At 43.7% G+C, this 22,024-nt stretch overlaps 1 protein-coding gene across 1 annotated transcript in view; it reads right to left on the bottom strand.

Moving 5' to 3' along the window:
- Positions 1 to 22,024, bottom strand: part of DNAH6 (dynein axonemal heavy chain 6) — a 187,537-nt gene that overhangs the window by 61,938 nt on the left and 103,575 nt on the right. The window contains exons 53-56 of the mRNA XM_043547288.1: positions 20,266 to 20,389; positions 19,466 to 19,662; positions 18,828 to 19,031; positions 17,174 to 17,299 (exon numbers count right to left, since the gene is read on the bottom strand). Coding sequence (XP_043403223.1) covers positions 17,174 to 17,299; positions 18,828 to 19,031; positions 19,466 to 19,662; positions 20,266 to 20,389 — 651 coding nt within the window. The remainder of the gene's footprint in view (positions 1 to 17,173; positions 17,300 to 18,827; positions 19,032 to 19,465; positions 19,663 to 20,265; positions 20,390 to 22,024) is intronic.

Raw genomic sequence — 22,024 nt, 5'->3', positions numbered from 1 at the left:
TTTTGGGTCACAAAATTCCAAATTCACTGTACATAATTTGCATATGTTCAACCACGTTTCATTATGGTACTTTAGGAAAAAAAAAAAAAGGCACGAGACATTTAAAAAACAGTCATGTCTCTTTAGAAACAGAATGGTAATGAAAACGTTATTTTCAAAACTTGATCAAAATATGGGAAGGACCCATACACACCCGCTTCCTAAGACTTAGTGGGCTCAATCCTGGAGAATACTGAGCACTCTAGACCAATCCTGCATTACACTTAAGTTTAACTTTAGGCACGTGCTTTAAGTGTTTTGCTGGAGAGTGCTCAGCACCTGACAGGGTTGTGTCCAATAACGGGATTCTCTTGCCAACTCTCACTACCCTTTATTATCTGTATTATGGGCCAAGGTGCCCCATTCTTCCTATATCTGACTGGTTACAGTCAAGACAGAAAATCATCATACTATGGGAACCAGAAACAGTAAACTGGGCAGAATTATTGTCCTAATTCAACAGAAGACTTCAAAGTGTGCTTACTATTCTATTTAGCAAAGTAGTTAAGCACATAATCAAATTCTTTGCTGAGATGCATATAGTATTCAGTCACAGAAAAATGCAAGGAAGACATCTGTCCCTTAGTTTAGAGGCTATGATTATTTTTTTCGTAGTTGACATGAAGATATGGGGGTTCCATTGGATCCGTGTTTGTTTCTGGATGATCAGATAGCAAGGATGGGCAAGAGTGCTTTTTTCATGTAGACTCACTGAGAAGAATGAGACTTTTTTTTGGACATGGATCTCAGTACATTTATTCACGCCTTTATCATTTCCAGATCTGCTGACTTTCAGGGCAAAGTGCAGGGCGCCTATCTGTTCACCTTGCACTTTTCTGAAAGGAATGGTTGAGTGTATCTTGGGAATTCTTGGATTGGGTATGGGACTTTTTGTTTACATTTGTTAATATGCAAACAAAGCCATGTTTTCTATTGACAGGTTTCAGAGTAACAGCCGTGTTAGTCTGTATTCGTAAAAAGAAAAGGAGTACTTGTGGCACCTTAGAGACTAACCAGTTTATTTGAGCATGAGCTTTCGTGAGCTACAGCTCACTTCATCGGATGCATAGCACCGATGAAGTGAGCTGTAGCTCACGAAAGCTCATGCTCAAATAAACTGGTTAGTCTCTAAGGTGCCACAAGTACTCCTTTTCTTTTTATGTTTTCTATTATCCATTAGCTACGGGACATATTATGGTGTTGCTGATTCTTTTTTTTTTTTAAACGAGCATACAGATTTTTAAGAGGCACATTTATAAAAAACAAGAAAATAAATCAAAATAAAGAAATACATTTGAATTTTCAAGTGAGTCATGAATCATCAGATCCTAGTGCCATATATATCATGCCAATGAATACAGCATTGAATTTTTACCTCGGGTATTGAAAACTGACAAACATACAATACATTGGTGGAAATTCACTTATGCATATCTTTTTCTTTCCTGCAGTTACTGATCCTGATGGCTACTCAAATCAGAACCTTGGTCTCGAGTCAATGTGTACTGACTGCTTAAAGTCACAGCTTTGGGCCAGAGGAACTAGGAATAGCTTCTTGGACATGCCTATGGGATTCAAGAAATATCTGTCTGTGGGCCAAATGAAAATATTACAACTGAGGCTTAATATAACAAGGAGTCTGATAGCACCTTAAAGACTAACAGATTTATTTGGGCATAAGCTTTCGTGAGTAAAAGCCTCACGTCTTCAGATGCATGGAGTGAAGATTACAGATGCAGGCATAAATATACTGACACATGAAGAGAAGGGAGTTACCTTACAAGTGGAGAACCAGTGCTGACAGGGCCCATTCAGTCAGGGTGGATGGAGTCCAGCCAACAGCAGAGCGGCTAACAGAGGGAGTTTGCCTGGGAGCTGTCTGAGAGGAGGTACGCTAAGGGCTGCATTAAGGAGGATGTGTTGGTGAGTATCTGAGTGTCTGTTGTGGGGACAGTTTGACAGTGTGCTTGACTGGTGGTTTGAAAAGTGTGAATTGGGAGTGCTTTGTTCCAGGTGAGCCTTGAGTGGGCCTGACTGTTATAAAAAGCCGGTCAGCTGCGAACCAGCTGAGTGGCGAATAGCAGAGCGGCTAACAGAGGGAGTTCGCCTGGGGAGAGCCCACTGAGGCTTACATCTTGCCGGCTTCTCTGAGTAGTCACTACAACTCCTGAGGAAGCTCGTAGAAGGAAAGTAATATGGATGGTGAATGTTCAGCTGTTGTGACCTGCACTGGATGTGCCATGTTTGTCTTTCTTCCACAGGACAGAAGCGACTTTGTCTGTACAAAGTGCAAGCTGGTCTCCATATTGGAAGAGAAGGTTCAAGGTCTGGAGCAACAAGTATCAACCCTGCACTGCATAAGAGAAACTGAAGATTTCCTGGACAGACGTCAGAATATGCTTCTACAGACACAACGTTCTGAAGATTCAGAGCAGGCCGCACTGCGGGGACAGGAGGACGGTGAAGAAATTTGGCAGCATGTGACCTCCAGAAGAAGAAAGGGGAGCGTCCATGTACCAGCAATGCAGATACAGGTAAGCAACCATTTTCATGTTCTCTCCACAGGTACTAATGCGGAGAGTGGACTAGATGATACATCTGGGGGAAGGGAACAGAAGGAGACCTCGCCAATTGGAAGGCATGAGATGCACTGTCCTAGGGTTGGGGGTTCCACGACCACCGCTCCCAAGAGAAGGAGGCGGGTGGTGGTGGTCGGGGTCTCTCTCCTCAGGGGGACTGAGTCATCTATCTGCTACCCCAACCAGGAAACCGAGAAGTCTACTGCTTGCCAGGAGCTAGGGTAAACGATGTGACGGAGGGACTGCCGAGACTCATCAAGCCCTCGGATCGCTACCCCTTCCTGCTTCTCCACGTGGGCACCAATGATACTGCCAAGAATGACCTTGAGCGGATCACTGCAGACTACGTGGCTCTGGGAAGAAGGATAAAGGAGTTTGAGGTGCAAGTGGTCTTCTCATCCATCCTCCCCGTGGAAGGAAAAGGCCTAGGTAGAGACCGTCGAATCATGGAAGTCAACGAATGGCTACGCAGGTGGTGTCAGAGAGAAGGCTTTGGATTCTTTGACCATGGGATGATGTTCCAAGAAGGAGGAGTTCTAGGCAGAGACGGGCTCCACCTAACGAAGAGAGGTAAGAGCATCTTCGCAAGCAGGCTGGCTAACCTAGTGAGGAGGGCTTTAAACTAGGTTCACTGGGGGAAGGAGACGAAAGCCCTGAGGTAAGTGGGGAAGTGGGACACCGGGAGGAAGCACGAGCAGGAGCGTGCAAGAGGGCAGGGCTTCTGCCTCCTACTGAGAAAGAGGGACGATCAGCGAGTTAGCTCAAGTGCCTAGACACAAATGCAAGAAGCCTGGGAAACAAGCAGGGAGAACTGGAAGTCCTGGCACAGTCAAGGAATTATGATGTGATTGGAATAACAGAGACTTGGTGGGATAACTCACATGACTGGAGTACTGTCATGGATGGATATAAACTGTTCAGGAAGGACAGGCAGGGCAGAAAAGGTGGGGGAGTTGCACTGTATGTAAGGGAGCAGTATGACTGCTCAGAGCTCCAGTATGAAACTGCAAAAAAACGTGAGAGTCTCTGGATTAAGTTTAGAAATGTGAGCAACAAGGGTGATGTCGTGGTGGGACTCTGCTATAGACCACCAGACCAGGGGGATGAAGTGGATGAGGCTTTCTTCCGGCAACTCACGGAAGTTACTAAATCGCTGGCCCTGGTTCTCATAGGAGACTTCAATCACCCTGATATCTGCTGGGAGAGCAATACAGCGGTGCACAGACAGTCCAGGAAGTTTTTGGAAAGCGTAGGGGACAATTTCCTGGTGCAAGTGCTGGAGGAACCAACTAGGGGCAGAGCTCTTCTTGACCTGCTGTTCACAAACTGGAAAGAATTAGTAGGGGAAGCAAAAGTGGATGGGAACCTGGGAGGCAGTGACCATGAGATGGTCGAGTTCAGGATCCTGACACAGGGAAGAAAGGAGAGCAGCAGAGTCCAGGAGAGCTGGCTGTATTTTAAAGAATCCTTATTGAGGTTACAGGGACAAACCATCCCGATGTGTAGAAAGAATAGTAAATATGGCAGGCGACCAGCTTGGCTTAACAGTGAAATCCTTGCTGATCTTAAATACAAAAAAGAAGCTCACAAGAAGTGGAAGATTGGACAAATGACCAGGGAAGAGTATAAAAATATTGCTCGGACATGCAGGAGTGAAATCATGAAGGCCAAAACACACCTGGAATTGCAGCTAGCAAGAGATGTTAAGAATAACAAGAAGGGTTTCTTCAGGTATGTTAGCAACAAGAAGAAAGTCAAGGAAAGTGTGGGCCCCTTACTGAATGAGGGAGGCAACCTCGTGACAGAGGATGTGGAAAAAGCTAATGTAGTCAATGCTTTTTTTGCCTCTGTCTTCACGAACAAGGTCAGCTCCCACACTACTGCACTGGGCAGCACAACATGGGGAGGAGGTGACGAGCCCTCTGTGGAGAAAGAAGTGGTTCGGGACTATTTAGAAAAGCTGGACGAGCACAAGTCCGTGGGGCCGGATGCGCTGCATGCGAGAATGCTAAAGGAGTTGGCGGATGTGATTGCAGAGCCATTGGCCATTATCTTTGAAAACTCATGGCAATCGGGGGAGGTCCCGGACGACTGGAAAAAGGCTAATGTAGTGCCCATCTTTAAAAAAGGGAAGAAGGAGGATCCTGGAAACAACAGGCCAGTCAGCCTCACCTCAGTCCCTGGAAAAATCATAGAGCAGGTCCTCAAGGAATCAATTCTGAAGCACTTAGAGGAGAGGAAAGTGATCAGGAACAGTCAGCATGGATTCACCAAGGGCAAGTCATGCCTGACTAATCTAATTGCCTTCTATGATGAGATAACTGGCTCTGTGGATGAGGGGAAAGCAGTGGACGTGTTGTTCCTTGACTTTAGCAAAGCTTTTGACACGGTCTCTCACAGTATTCTTGCCAGCAAGTTAAGGAAGTATGGGGTGGATGAATGGACTATAAGGTGGATAGAAAGCTGGCTAGATTGTCGGGCTCAACGGGTAGTGATCAATGGCTCCATGTCTAGTTGGCAGCCGGTATCAAGTGGAGTGCCCCAAGGGTCGGTCCTGGGGCTGGTTTTGTTCAATATCTTCATAAATGATCTGGAGGATGGTGTGGATTGCACCCTCAGCAAGTTTGCAGATGACACTAAACTGGGAGGAGAGGTAGATACGCTGGAGGGTAGCGATAGGATACAGAGGGACCTAGAGAAATTGGAGGATTGGGCCAAAAGAAATCTGATGAGGTTCAACAAGGACAAGTGCAGAGTCCTGCACGTAGGACGGAAGAATCCTATGCACCGCTACAGACTAGAGACCGAATGGCTAGGCAGCAGTTCTGCAGAAAAGGACCTAGGGGTTACAGTGGACGAGAAGCTGGATATGAGTCAACAGTGTGCCCTTGTTGCCAAGAAGGTCAATGGCATTTTGGGATGTATTTGTAGGGGCATTGCCAGCAGATGGAGGGACGTGATCGTTCCCCTCTATTCGACATTGGTGAGGCCTCATCTGAAGTACTGTGTCCAGTTTTGGGCCCCACACTACAAGAAGGATGTGGAAAAATTGGAAAGAGTCCAGCGGAGGGCAACAGAAATGATTCAGGGACTGGAACACATGACTTATGAGGAGAGGCTGAGGGAACTGGGATTGTTTAGTCTGCGGAAGAGAAGAATGAGGGGGGATTTGATAGCTGCTTTCAACTACCTGAAAGGAGGATCCAAAGAGGATGGATCTAGACTGTTCTCAGTGATAGCTGATGAGAGAACAAGGAGTAATAGTCTCAAGTTGCAGTGGGGGAGGTTTAAGTTGGATATTAGGAAAATCTTTTTCACTAGGAGGGTGGTGAAACACTGGAATGCGTTACCTAGGGAGGTGGTGGAATCTCCTTCCTTAGAAGTTTTTAAGGTCAGGCTTGACAAAGCTCTGGCTGGGATGATTTAGTTGGGGATTGGTCCTGCTTTGAGCAGGGGGTTGGACTAGATGACCTCCTGAGGTCGCTTCGAACCCTGATATTCTATGATTCTGAGAGTCCACTCCCAATAATTGATGAGGAGGTGTCAATTCCAGGAGAGGCAAAATTGCTTTTGTAGTGAGCCAGCCACTCCCAGTCCCTATTCAAGCCCAAATTAATGGTGTTAAATTTGCAAATGAATTTTAGTTCTTTTATTTTAGTTATTCTTTTATTCTCTACGTAAAAAAATAAATGGACACAAATTGGACATCAGGAACGGTAACATACAAAAGCCAGTGGGAGAACACTTCAATCTTCCTGGACATTCTATACCAGATTTAAACGTAGCCATACTTGAACAAAAAAACTTCAGAAACAGACTTCAAAGAGAAACTGCAGAACTAAAATTCATTTGCAAATTTAACACAATTAATTTGGGCCACTGGACTCCTTGTTGTTTTTGTGGATACAGATGAACACGGCTACCCCTTGATACTTGAGGCTTAATATATCCATGAACAATTAATTGTATGTGCTGCTGTCACTTTCAAAGAAATTGCTGGGTAACTCACAAATTGGACAGTTATTCCTGCTGAATAAACTACAGTTCTGTGACACCACTGTCATGATACATGGGCTATAGCCACAGACACTTTGTCATGGTTGATTTCAGTGCTTGTGAAAGGGGGAAAAAAGTGTGTTTGAGCCAGGCCTAGTAACAAATCTATAGCAAGTCTCAAGTTTAAAAATTAACTCAGTATTGAATTATTCAAGCACAATAAAATCTTACGCTTAGGGGAGGGATATTTTACTCAAAAAGTTCTGAGTTTAAACTCACTGAATCCTACCTAGGGCATAATCAACTCTGGGTGGGCAGAATGGAAAATGTATTATATGATCATTTCCTTTCTGTTATTAATATCTCCATCAGTCCTTTATTCAGTGCTAACCCCTCTACAGTGGCACCTTCGGCAGCTGAGCTCATTGCCTAGCAACCTACTCACTCGGTCGTGCCCCTCGTCATGTACTCCCAAATGTATATAAATAATTTCTCAAACAAGGTTAATTGTCAGTAAAATTCTAACTTGAACTTCACTTAGGTCTGAATGAATTCTGAAACATGCACCCAGATCAAACATGCCATTCAGTTATGTATGTATTTTTTGTTGTGTGACAGACTAGTGAAGATGTTAATCAAGGAAAACAATTTTAAAAGGTAACAATTTTCCCATCCTGCATCCTAACATGTATACTGGCCCTTTACTCAGGGACGTGGCAAGTAGTAAGATTCTCAGACAGAGGGAAAGAAAAGATGAGTATAAAGATACATAATCCATGCTCTGGTGTTAGGAAATGGAGCCTTTTTTGGGGTGGGGAGAAATGCATTAAACTCCTGAACAGCTATCTTACAGTGCTTTATGAAACACAAGGAGTTATACCTACGTTGTGGCTTTGCAAGTTTCTTCGGAGTTTACTATGGACCTTTGCCCAAAACATGGCTGCTAGATATTCAATGATTTTAAGACCAGAAGGGATCACTGTGCTCATCTAGTCTGACTTTATGTCATATAACTATAACTACTATAACACAGGTTTCAAAGTAACAGCAGTGTTAGTCTGTATTCGCAAAAAGAAAAGGAGGACTTGTGGCACCTTAGAGACTAACCAATTTATTTGAGCGTGAGCTTTCGTGAGCTACAGCTCACTTCATCGGATGCATACTGTGGAAATTGCAGAAGACATTATATACACAGACACCATGAAACAATACCCCCTCCCACCCCACTCTCCTGCTGGTAATAGCTTATCTAAAGTGATCATCAAGTTGGGCCATTTCCAGCACAAATACAGGTTTTCTCACCCTCCGCGCCCCCACAGACAAACTCACTCTCTTGCTGGTAATAGCCCATCCAAAGTGACCACTGTCTTCACAATGTGTATGATAATCAAGGTGGGCCATACACATTGTGAAGACAGTGGTCACTTTGGATGGGCTATTACCAGCAAGAGAGTGAGTTTGTCTGTGGGGGGGCGGAGGGTGAGAAAACCTGTATTTGTGCTGGAAATGGCCCAACTTGATGATCACTTTAGATAAGCTATTACCAGCAGGAGAGTGGGGTGGGAGGAGGTATTGTTTCATGGTGTCTGTGTATATAATGTCTTCTGCAATTTCCACAGTACGCATCCGATGAAGTGAGCTGTAGCTCACGAAAGCTCATGCTCAAATAAATTGGGTAGTCTCTAAGGTGCCACAAGTCCTCCTTTTCTTTTTACTATAACACAGAATTTCACCCAATAATACCTGCTTCTAACCCAATAACTTCTGGTGGAACCAGAGCATAACATGAAATAGGAAAAAATATCTGGTTTAACAGAAGCTGTATATGCCTTCCTGACAAACCTTTTAACTATCTATCCAGAGATTATTTTGAGATTCTGCTCGTACACATTGTGAATGAAAGGAAACAAACAGGTGATTTTCTGAGTGCTTGTGTATATGAGCTTCCAAACACACATCACGACTGTGCTAAAGCTTTTGTTTTGTGCTTTGGCCATCAACAGACATAAGTTATGATACTGATGGACATCTTTCTACAGAATGACAGAGGATATACATTAAAATTTGCTCTTAGAAAATAAGGTGTTGCACTGAAAGTGTTGCCAGTTCAGAAATTCATCATGCAGATGTTATGGGAAGAAATGGTTACTTATAGGGCTGTCCAGCGATTAAAAAAATTAATCGTGATTAATCACGCAATTAAAAAAATTAATCGTGCTGTTAAACAACAATAGAATACCATTTATTTTAAATATTTTTGGATGTTTACTACATTTTCAAATATATTAATTTCAATTACAACATAGAACACAAAGTGTACAGTGCTCACATTATATTTATTTTTTATTTCAAATATTTGAACTGTAAAAAACAAAAAAAATTATTTTTCAATTCACCTCGTATAAGTACTGTAGTGTAATCTCTTTATCATGAAAGTTGAACTTACAAATGTAGAATTATGTACAAAAAAACCTGCATTCCAAAATAAAACAATATAAAACTTTAGAGCCTACAAGTCACTCAGTCCTACTTCTTGGTCAGCCAAATCACTTAGACAAACAAGGTTGGTTACAATTTGCAGGTGATAACGCTGCCTGCTTCTTGTTTACAATGTCACCTTAAAGTGAGAACAGGCATTCGCATGACACTGTTGTAGCTGGCGTTGCAATATATTTATGTGCCAGATGCGCTAAAGATTCACATGTCCCTTCATGCTTCAACCACCATTCCAGAGCAAATGCCTTCATGCTGATGATGGGTTCTGCTTGATAACGATCTAAAACAGTGCGGACTGACACATGTTCATGTTCAGTGCGGACTGACTCATCATCTGAGTCAGATGCCACCAGCAGAAGGTTGATCTTCTTTTTTGGTGGTTCGGCTTCTGTAGTTTCTGCATCAGAGTGTTGCTCTTTTAAGACTTCTAAAAGCATGCTCCACACCTCGTCCCTCTCAGATTTTGGGTGGCACTTCAGATTCTTAAACCTTGGGTCAAGTGCTGTAGCTATCTTTAGAAATCTCACATTGGTACCTTCTTTGTGTTTTGTCAAATCTGCTGTGAAAGTGTTCTTAAAACAAACATGTGCTGGGTCATCACCCGAGACTCCTATGACATGAAATATATGCAGAATGCAGGTAAAACAGAGCAGGAGACATACAATTCTCCCCCCCAAGGAGTACAGTCACAAATGTAATTGATGCCTTATTTTTTTAATGAGCATCATCAGCATGGAAGGATGTCCTCTGGAATGGTGGCCGAAGAATGAAGGGGCATACGAATGTTTAACATATCTGGCATATAAATACCTTGCAACGCCGGCTACAAAAGTGCCATGTGAATGCCTATTCTCACTTTCAGGTGACACTGTAGATAAGAAGCAGGCAGCAGTATCTCCCGTCAATGCAAACAAACTCATTTGTCTTAGCGATTGGCAGAATAAGAAGTAGGACTGAGTGGACTTGTAGGCTCTAAAGTTTTACATTGTTTTGTTTTTGAGTGCAGTTATGTAACCAAAAAAATCTGCATTTGTAAATTATACTTTCATGATAAAGAGATTGCACTTCAGTACTTGTATGAGGTGAACTGAAAAATACAACACCTCTACCCTGATATAACGCTATCCGATATAACGCGAATTCGGATATAATGCGGTAAAGCATTTCCCCTCTTCCCCCCTCCCTCCCAGGCTCGCGCAAGCCTGGGAGGTAGGGGGGAGAAGTGGAGGGGCCATGTGCTCAGGGGAGGAGGTGGAGCGGAGGTGAGCTGGGGGAGGGGGCGCAGAGGAACCGATCCCTGCCCCAGCTCACCTCCGCTCTGCTTTCTCCCCTGAGCACGCCGCCACTCCGCTTCTCCCCCATCTCTCCCAGGCTTGCCATGCCAAACAGCTGATTCGCGGCTAGACTTGGGGTGGGGGGGAGAAGCGGAGCGGTGGTGGTGCACTCAGGGGAGGATGTGGAGCGGAGGTGAGCTGGGGCGGGGGGGGCGGGGCGAGGAACTGCAGTGGGTGCTCTGCCACCCACCAATTTTTCTCTGAGGGTGCTCCAGCCCCGGAGCACCCACGGAGTCGGCACCTATGGTGGCAGCGTGTCTGGCTCTGACATGCTGCTCTGAGTGGCGTGTTAAGGGGGCTGGGCCAGGGCTGGGGGGTTGGATAAGGGCAGAGGGTCTCGGGGGGCGGTCAGGGGACAGGGAGCAGGGGGGTTGGATGGGTTGGGGGTTCTGAGGGGTCAGTCGGGGGCGGGAAGTAGGTGGGGGTCGGATAGGGGGCGGGGCCAGGCTGTTTGGGGAGGCACAGCCTTCCCTACCCAGCCCTCCATAGCAAGTTCGATATAACGCGGTTTCATATATAACGCGGTAAGACCGTGTTATATCAGGGAAGAGGTGTATTTCTTTTATCGTTTTTACAGTACATATATTTGTAATAAAAAATAATAATATAAAGTGAGCACTGTGCACTTTGTGTTCTGTGTTGTAATTGAAATCAATATTGAAAATGTAGAAAAATATCAAAAAATATTTAATAAATTTCAATTGGTATTCTATTGTTATAAGTGCGATTAATTTTTTTTAGTTAATCGCATGAGTTAACTGCGATTGACAGCCCTAGTTACTTACTTATATAGTAAATGGTATTCTTCAAGATGTGTAGTTTGCATACATATTCCACTGTTGGTGTGAGCACACCCACTGCGTATCCTCACACCAGCAACTGAGGGCATAAAGGGGGGGGGGGGCTGCCTCAACCAAAAACCAGTTCTTTTGCCACCTACAGAGCCCGATGTCAAAGACTCTGAGTAGCGGGGATGGGGGTTGGGTCATAGAATATGTATACAGACAACACATGTGGAATAACACCAGTTACTGTGCAGGCAAGTTTCAGAGTAACAGCCGTGTTAGTCTGTATTCGCAAAAAGAATCTACACTTTCCACAGTATGCATCCGATGAAGTGAGCTGTAGCTCACGAAAGCTTATGCTCAAATAAATTGGTTAGTCTCTAAGGTGCCACAAGTACTCCTTTTCTTTGTGCAGGCAAGTAACCATTTCTGCTGCTAATGATGAGCTATATTTTATTTTTTACAAAATTACATATATTTTATTGCTGATGACCTCTCTCCCCAACCCCCCACAAGCAGTGACCCTTGCTGGAGGTGGATACCAGGAGTCGTGTGATTGCAGGACAATTCTGCTAAATTTTGCATGGTGTCTGAAAGCCTGTTCAATTGTGTACTGCTCAGTGAATGTGTGGATGAAGGACCAGGCTGCTGCCTTACAAATGTCCTGAGAGTGGCCATCACAGTGGATCAAGCTCTCATCAAATGAGCCATTATTTTGTCAGGTAGAGTCTTTCGAGTCACCTGATAACAAAGTTTGATACATGTGGAAATCCAGTTAAAGATTGTTTGCGCTGAGACAGCTTCACCTTTGGTCCTTTTCTCTATATGCTACAAACAGTTTAGGAGACTTTCTGAAGTGCGCAGTTCTGTCAAGATAGAACAAAAGAACTCTGTTTACATCCAACGAATGCAGCTTTTGCTCTGCTTTACATGCTCTGCATGTGGCTTAGGGAAAACAACAGCAATGTGATAGATTTAATTGAAATTCTGGAGCCACCTTTGGTAAAAACTTAGGGTGAGATTTCGTAGAAATTTTATCCTTATGAAAGACAGTATAAGGTGGTTTGGCTAACAATGCTTGTAATTCAACAGCTCTCCAGGCTGATGTTATTGCCACTGCGAAGGCCACTTTCACAGAAGGATGAAATAGAGATCAAGTGGCCAGTGCCCTTCAGACATCCAGAGAATGCGGTCTCCTCTCTTCATCTGAGGCATGTGGTTTTGGAAACAATACCAGTAAATGGATGCTTTGACTCTTATGAAACTCGGGTCCACCACGCATGCTTTCAGCTAGAAAGGCCACTTTCATAGTCAGATGGGCCACAGACCATGTGGCTTGAGGTTCAAAGGGAGGTCTGCTGAGAGATGAAAGAACAAAATTGAGGTCCCACTGGGGTGCGAACTTCACCAGTGGCGGAAATGGTCTAAGAAGCCCCTTCAAAAATCTAGTTTAACAGGATGAGTGAAGATCGTGTGGCTATCAACAGGAGGATGAAAAGCACTGATTGCTGCTAAATGAACCTGAAGAGAACTAAATGAGACATCCAAAGACTTATGGGTAAATATTTCAGGATAGCAGAGAACCCAGCAGATTCTGGCGATAACACATTGTTGAGCCCAAGAGGAGAAACACCTCCTTTTAGCTGAATAACATATCCCAGTAGAGTCTTTCCTTCTGTGGTTAAGGATGGATTGCATCACTCTGGAACACAAGCGCTCTTACCATCCAGTGACCATCCAAATACCAGGCTGCAGTGGTTCCAGATTGCATGCTTGAAAGTGCCCTTATGTTGTGTTAGAAGGTCCAGAAATGGGCAGACATTTATGGGCAGCTGAGCTGAGAGCTTCAGTAGATCTTTTGACAGAACAAGGAGTAATGGTCTCAAGTTGCAGTGGGGGAGGTTTAGGTTGGATAGTAGGAAAAAAATTTTCACTGGAAGGGTGGTGAAGCACTGGAATGCGTTACCTAGGGAGGTGGTGGAATCTCCTTCCTTTGAGGTTTTTAAGGTCAGGCTTGACAAAGCCCTGGCTGGGATGATTTAGTTGGGGATTGGTCCTGCTTTGAGCAGGGGGTTGGACTAGATGACCTCCTGAGGTCCCTTCCAACCCTGATATTCTATGATTCTATGATCTGTAAACCTTAACTGTCTTGGACAGTTAGGCACAATGAGGATGACTTGAGCTCTGTCTTAATGGATTTTCCATGGGGCCTGTAGTATTAATGGAATGGGAGGGAAAGCATACCTCAGGTGATCCTTCTGTGGTAGCTGGAGTGTATCTCCCTTTGAGCCCTTGCCTAGGACTGCTCTGGAGCAGTATAGAGGAAGTTTCTTGTTCACATGTGAGGCGAAAAGGTCCCAGGACAGCATTGCCCATTGGGTGAAGACCTTGTTTAGAACTGAATTGTGAATCTCCCATTTGTGGTCCATGGAAAAATCTGCTGTGACTGTCCACTAGGGAGTTCTGCACCCCTAGTAAACATGCTGCTGAAAGGGTTATGTGATGGTGGTTGCACCAGTTATAGATGTTAACTGACGCTATACAAAAAGGAAGGGATCTCGTTCCCCACTACTTGTTTATATAGAAGACAGTTGTTATGTTGTCCTTACAGTTATGTTGACATTATTTGAACATTGGGATTGGATGAGTGGAAGGAATGCATTACAGACTTGATGGACTACCCTGAGATCTAGTAAATTGATATGCATTCTGGACTCCCAAAGGGTCCAGATGCCTTGTGCCATATGACCACCTGTATAAACTCTGACTTAGACCATGCGGTGATAAGAAAGAGCTGGAGAGGTGTTGGTCCACACCATCCCTTACACACTCAGTTCGGAGCATGAGGACAGTTATGGCGCATGTGAGGATCAACGGACACTGCTGACTAAAAAATTACAAACTCAGGTGCATGGGGCACACATGTACCCATGCAGATAAGGACCATCACTCGAAGAAGTGTATTTCTGACATCTCATGTCTGTCTCACCATCAAGTCAAGCTCAACATGGTGGCTAAAACAGAGTTCTGAATCTTTTTCCACAAGCCCTCTGCCCTATCTCCTTTTTTGTTCACTGTGAGCAACACCATCCTGCCTGTCACTCAGGCCCATAACCTGGCCGCCATCTTCAAATTGGTCCTCTCTCTAGGTCATCACATACAGGTTATATTTCAATCTTTCAGATTCTTTCTGCAGCACATCTCTAAGATATGGCCTTTCCTATGCATCCATACAGTTAAGACCCTCCTCCAGGCTCTCATCATCTCACATCTTGATTACTGCAACATCTTTTTCTTTGGCCTTGACAAATGCAATCTTGTCCTGCTCATATCTATTCAGAAGGATGCTGCAAATATCATTTTCCTAGCATGTCACTTTGACTATGTCACCCCACTCTTTGTATTCCTCCACTGGCTTCTCTCTCTATCACATCAAACACAAGCTGTTTGTCTTCACTTTCGAGGGCCTTTACAGCCTATCCCCATCTGACTTCTCACTCATTCTCTGTCAAGATGTTGACTCGCACCTCCGATTGGCTCATGTTACCAGCCTTCATTGCCCACCTGTTAAATTCTTAAAAAAGCACCTTCATGCTTTCTCTTATGATGCCTTGGGAGGAGCTCCCCTTAAATATCCATAGAGCCATCTCATTTATCCTCCTTCAAATTTCTCCTTAAAACCCTCAGAGATTCAAATTTCCACAGGGAATGACTTAAAAATTTTGCATTCAGCCTATTAAACAACAGACTTGTACTACATCCATAATCCTGAAGCCTGGCTCAGCTACACCAACCACAGAACCCTAGAGGAGGGAGTTGTGTGAAACTCTGGAGGTCCCATGACCCCAGGAACTACCATGATCACCCCCAACATATATTAAAGCGACCTCAGGAATTCCCCTCTGCCAGGGGAATCCCAATTTGGCCACTTAGAATCATAGAACTGGAAGGGACCTTGAGAGGTCATTTAGTCCAGTCCCCTGCCTCATGGCAGGACTAAGTATTATCTAGACCATCCCTGACAGGTGTTTGTCTAACCTGTTCTTAAAAATCTCCAATGATGGAGATTCCACAACCTCCCTAGGCAATTTATTCCAGTGCTTAACCACCCTGACAGTTAAGAATTTTTTCCTAATGTCCAACCTAAACCTCCTTTGCTGCAATTTAAGCCCATCACTTCTTGTCCTGTCCTCAGAGGTTAGGAAGAACATTTTTTTCTCCCTCTTCCTTGTAAAAACCTTTTATGTACTTGAAAACTGTTATGTCCTCTCTCAATCTTCTCTTTTCTAGACTAAACAAACTAAATTTTTTCAATCTTCCCTCATAGGTCATGTTTTCTAGACCTTTAATCATTTTTGTTGCTCTTCTCTGGACTTTCTCCAATTTCTCCACATCCTTCCTGAAGTGTGGCACCCAGAACTGGTCACAATACTCCAGTTGAGGCCTAATTAGCATGAAGTAGAGTGGAAGAATTATTTCTTGCTTACAACACTCCTGCTAATACATCCCAGAAGGATGTTTGCTTTTTTTGCAACTGTGTTACAGTGTTGACTCATATTTAGCTTGTGGTCCACTATGACCCCCAGATCCCTTTCTGGAGTACTCCTTCCTAGGCAGTCGTTTCCCATTTTGTATGTGTGCAACTGATTGTTCCTTCCTAAGTGGAGTACTTTGCATTTGTCCTCATTGAATTTTATCCTATTTACTTCAGACCATTTCTCTTAGGCCAAATTTAAGACTCCTTTGCACTGCAAGAGCTCAATAGGATGGAGAATCTGGCCCTCTCTCTCTTCCAGGGCTAACAAATAACATAGAATCATAGAATATCAGGGTTGGAAGGGACTTCAGAAGGTCATTTAGTCCAACCCCCTGCTCAAAGCAGGCTCAATCCCCAACTAAATCATCCCAGCCAGAGCTTTGTCAAGCTTGGCCTTAAAAACTTCTAAGGAAGGAGATTCCACCACCTCCCTAGGTAATGCATTCCAGTGCTTCACCATCCTCCTAGTGAAAAAGGTTTTCCTAATATCCAACTTAAACCTCCCCCACTGCAACTTGAGACCATTACTCCTTGTTCTGTCATCTGCTACCACTGAGAACAGTCTAGATCCATCCTCTTTGGAACCCCCTTTCAGGTAGTTGAAAACAGCTATCGAATCCCCCTTCATTCTTCTCTTCCGCAGACTAAACAATCCCAGTTCCCTCAATCTCTCCTCATAAGTCATGTGTTCCAGTCCCCTAATCATTTTTGTTGCCCTCCGCTGGACTCTTTCCAATTTTTACACATCCTTCTTGTAATGTGGGGCCCAAAACTGGACACAGTACTCCAGATGAGGCCTCACCAATGTTGAATCATGTCCCTCGATCTACTGGCAATGCCCCTACTTATACAGCCCAAAATGCCGTTGGTCTGTTTCATTGATGTGATGTTTGTACATCAAGCCATTTAGAAATACGAAATTACAAAAAGTGTTAGTAGATTTTTCAGAAAGTCAGAACACTTTTTTCAAATGTTTCAAAGAACATATTGTCTGATTAAAAAGTCTCCTCTGGCAACATGCCACCCACATGAAAATTCAAATGGGAGGCAGGTTTCTCAAGAAAAAAAACAAAGCAAAAACCTGTGACTCTATAATGCACATTTTAGATTATCATCTTATAGAATGAATTTCTCCTGGAGTTTTTTTGTTAATTAGAGAGAGCTTTTGTTTTGCTTTTTGAATAGCCATATTTACTGAACAGGCTTTTATATCTTTATTTTAGCTAACATTTCTCTGGAAAAAATAATATACCTAAAATGTAGGAAATGTTCTGGGATTTTGTGGCCAGAAAAAACTGAAGTTCGTAGACAAAAATTTTGATTACAATGTTCCTACTGATTCCAACATATGTAAAGAGATAGAAATACAATGTTAGTAATTTAAGTTTATTGATAAAAGATACATACCTCTTCTAGAAGAACAGGTAAACCCAATCTAATAGCATTCTCAAGCGTACGCAGGAAACCAGAGTCTGTAAGCTTAATTATCTTCAAACCAGATTTTGTTTCTTTGTTTCTTATCCACCGATTTGCCTATGTAGGAAACGAGAGTAATCACTAAGGTTGGCTAAGTTTCATATTTGACCAAAAGGTTAATTAGCATGTTTGCCTCAATATTCAGAAGTGCAATTCTTAAGACCACTGCTTTGATCAGGAAAAGTAAATTAATTGTACTAACTCTTTACTCCTGAGAAGCATCACCAGAAAAAAAGGTTTTTGCTTGTCTCTGTAATATCTATGGCTTTTACACTGCACAGTGTGATATTCAACTGTGCTAGTACTGCTAGTATTTTATTAGCCTTTATAGGTCCAGATTGTGCCATTCAAGGCATGGAATCATTTTGGGGAGTAGTGTGAGGCAGCACCACACCAAGAGAAACTCTAAGAGGGACTGTATATCAGAGGGCCAGCTTCCCGTGGGATTATACACACTGTGTGGTGCAAATTACTCTTCCTGGTGCACCCAACGCTGGTGTGGAGAGGGGGTTTGGCCTCCCATTCATCCCCTTTAGGATGAGTTGTGCACTAGGAAGGAGAAATCCTTGTGCTCATCTGACCCACCCATACTTCTCCTGGCCCATTCAGTCAGCAGCCCCTCTCCTCCAACAAGGACACCAGACCATGAAGAGAGACCTGTATGATGTCTAGGGAAGAGGAAAGGATGGTGCTGCAGGGTTGAGTGAAGAAGGAAGGAATACCCACACAGACACAATTGGACCCTAAAATAATTAATAGTAGATTTATACTTGTAATGTTTTAAATGTAAAAATTAAATTGAAAAAGTTTTTTCATTATAAATTCTTTCATTGTGTTCACCTACCTCTTCCAATAATCACACTTTAGGGAAAAGGAGTGAACAATGCAGGGAATTGTCCTAACAAAATTGGCTGTTGTTCAATAGTCATTTAGCACTAGGTCAATTAAGGGGATTCAGAAAAAAACAAAAATGTGTGGTGAAAGTTATAGCACAAAATAAACACCAGTTGTGAGGCAGATATATGCAGTTTTTCTTTTCTCCTTTTTAGGTTAAATAATAATAATAGTCTTCACAGTCTTTCATTGTATGAAACTCCTTTCATAGCTTCAACCATCTTTGAGACTCATCCCTGGGCTTTAAGGAAAACTGCACACAATCCTGCTTTTCCTCTGTTATCAATACAGTTTATAGTTTTCGTATTGTGGAGGGTTTTTATATCACACATTTTGCACAATCATTTCCATGTTTTTTATAGTTAGAAACCTCTATTCATTATTTTAAACCTATTCCAATTTTGATTGGAATGAGAATGTTAAATTAGAGTCCATGCAATACTTGAAACACTGTTGTGTTTTTTATTTTTAATCACAGGTCTCATACTGAAAATGTATGTGCCAGATCCTCAGCTGGCATTAGTCACCATACCGCTACTGAAGTATGTTGATTTGCACGATATAAGGATCTGGCCCCAAGCCAACAAAGAAAAAGGTGTCAAGTGTTAGAAATGTCTGGTACAAAAACTTACAGAGTAGTCGCATTTTTGGAAAGGGAGCTGCATCAGTACAGTTTACAATCAGTGCTCACCTGATCCTGGGGGTCAATCATCAGTGGCCAGCGTCGCCCTCGAGTCACAAGAATCCCATTCTCAGTAGACACATAGTCACGTGGTAACCCATCCGTGTTCCACTGGCGAATTTCATAGGGATCTCCCAAAATGTTTATAAGACTGAAGTCTGGATTGATAGGAATCTCTAGATTCTGACATTTCTTGATCCAGCAATCTATCAGCTGGGATAGAGAGAGATTAATTGTAAAAAGAGATTCATAGGAGATTATATTACTTAATGGGAATTGTAACAACCTGTTGGACGGTAGTTGGTAGTAATTAAAAGTTATCATCATTGGATGGCTGCTTGATTGCTTAGGAGGCGACAAGTGAGCGTCTTTAGTTAATTTCGAATAGACAGGGGTCCTAGTCTTGTACTAATAATAATCCTACACCCTTCACAATTGTCACTAATGGCTGAATATGTATTAAAACTGAACTCTGGACAGCAAGCCTGAGGATCATTAATGCAATTGTGGGGGAATGCTTAGACTGACGCTGTCCATATTGTACCTGTTCAGAGGCTAAAGCAATTCTACAGTGATGCCAGTTTGGTACCTTTCACAAGCACCACATTATGGAGGAAAAAAAGAAAAGGGAAATTATTTTTACTCACCAGTTGCCTATAAAGTGCTGTAAAAGCCCCATAATAGGCAACACAAGCAGCTGCTATGAACACATTCCCTATGATGTTTGAAATCTCATCTTCAAAATTCCTGATGCTCTCTTCCCACCGAACTTGTTCATCTCCTAATGCAGCTGTCAGCTTTCCAGCTCTAGTGAGGCGAGCTTGGGTAAGTGCCATGGTCCTTGCTAAACAGTTATAAAATTATTGGACTGTGATTAGTATTTAAAAGTCAATTTTTCCTAATAATCTTTTCCCTTACTTTCTATTTTAGCCTCCCTCTGCCCCTACCCTTTCTTCTAGCCTTAACTTCCAGTGGCTTCTGAGCAAACTTCTTTTTGGCCTATTGATTGGGTACTTCAGGACAGACTATGGTCCATGAAAAACATGTCCTGACCTCGCTAAACTCTCAGCACATCCTCTTCAAATCATCCTGCTGTGATATTATCATCACCTACTACTGGAATCTGGTTGCTCCACTTGAAGCTGCCTGAAGGAACAGTCACAAGCCTAACTGTTGTCAGCAGATGTAGCGTCTCCTTACCGCGGTACTGCGTGACCAGAGAAGCACTGGGGAGACAGAGTGCTAGTAAATCATGTGTTTGACCCCTTCAATGGAGTCCTACCAATGTGCATATTAATTTGCATACCACTGTGTTTATATTGTGTATAGTATGAGACTGACTGGGTCAGGGCTAGCTAGTTTCCCCTGGTCCAGCTAGCTGTATAGTGGAGGCATGAAAGTGAAAGACTAATTTAACTGTTTAATGACTTCAAGAGAAATCACTTACCAAGGCTCTCTTTTTCTTCAAGGCTTCTTTCATACTGGTCTTGTAATGCCTGTATCTGATCCTCCACCTGTTTTAATTTCCTTTGCTTGTCGCGTAGGGTAGCCATAGTAGCATCAAGCTCAGCCTAAGAATGTGAGGAAACATTTAGGCCATGGCTTTCAAACCTGGTGGCCTGATTTTTAGAAGAGCTGAAGCCAATGGAAGTGGCAGGTACAGGGGACTTGAGAAAATCAGGTCACTTATTCAGGTGCCTACATATGAATAAGGAGTCTTTTTGAAAAAGTAGCTTTAAACCAGAACATTTTTGTCCTATTAATAAAATGGCATTTTCATAATGAGTGCCTCCACCATTTTTCTAGGGAGTAGGGTATGAAACTGTCAGACACTCTAGTCTCTGCTGTAACCAGCTTGGCTGAACATTGACACAGGACCAATGGCTGGGGAAAGTCTCCTTTGGGCCACAGCTCTTTGAAAATTCATCCCCAGATGACTTGGGTTTAGTCAGTCTTGGAAGAAGTAGGCGAGAATGTCATGTACAACAGTGGTTCTCAAAGCTGGTCAGAAGCTTGTTCAGGGAAAGCCCCTGGCGGGCCGGACCGGTTTATTTACCTGCCACGTCTGCAGGTTCGGCCGATCATGGCTCCCACTAGCCGCGGTTCGCCGCTCCAGGCCAATGGGGGCTGCAGGAAGGGCGGCCAGCATGTCCCCTGGTCCGCGCTGCTTCCCGCAGTCCCCATTGGCCTGGAGCGGCAAACCGCGGCCAGTGGAAGCCGCGATCGGCGGAACCTGCCGACGCGGCAGGTAAACAAACTGGTCCGGCCCGCCAGGGGCTTTCCCTGAACAAGCGGCGGATCGGCTTTGAGAACCACTGATGTACAATACCTGATTGCCCCATGTCCTGATTCTACCCACAAATGGAGTGCCCATATGATGCTTAATTCAGCACTTATAGACATTGGCAGCCGGTATCAAGTGGAGTGCCCCAACGGTCAGTCCTCGGGCCAGTTTTGTTCAGTATCTTCATTAATGATCTGGAGGATGGTGTGGATTGCACCCTCAGCAAGTCTGCAGATGACACTAAACTGGGAGGAGAGGTAGATACGCTGGAGGGTAGGAATAGGATACAGAGGGACCTAGAGAAATTGGAGGATTGGGCCAAAAGAAATCTGATGAGGTTCAACAAGAACAAGTACAGAGTCCTGCACTTAGGATGGAAGAATCCCATGCACCGCTACAGACTAGGGACCGAATGGCTAGGCAGCAGTTCTGCAGAAAAGGACCTAGGGGTTACAGAGGACGAGAAGCTGGATATGAGTCAACAGTGTGCCCTTGTTGCCAAGAAGGTCAATGTCATTTTGGGCTGTATAAGTAGGGGCATTGCCAGCAGATGGAGGGACGTGATCGTTCCCCTCTATTCAACATTGGTGAGGCCTCATCTGGAGTACTGTGTCCAGTTTTGGGCCCCACACTACAAGAAGGATGTGGAGAAACTGGAAAACGTCCAGTGGAGGGCAACAAAAATGATTAGAGGACTGGAACACATGACTTATGAGGAGAGGCTGAGGGAACTGGGATTGTTTAGTCTGCGGAAGAGAAGAATGAGGGGGGATTTGATAGCTGCTTTCAACTACCTAAAGAGGGGTTCCAAAGAGGATGGATCTAGACTGTTCTCAGTGGTAGCTGATGACAGAACAAGGAGTAATGGTCTCAAGTTGCAGTGGGGGAGGTTTAGGTTGGATATTAGGAAAAACTTTTACAC

This window comes from Chelonia mydas, chromosome 5 (assembly GCF_015237465.2).
Source record: "Chelonia mydas isolate rCheMyd1 chromosome 5, rCheMyd1.pri.v2, whole genome shotgun sequence".
NCBI lineage: Eukaryota > Metazoa > Chordata > Testudines > Cheloniidae > Chelonia > Chelonia mydas.
The sequence above is the reverse complement of the archived record's forward strand: the minus strand, read 5'-3'. Positions and strand labels throughout refer to the sequence as shown.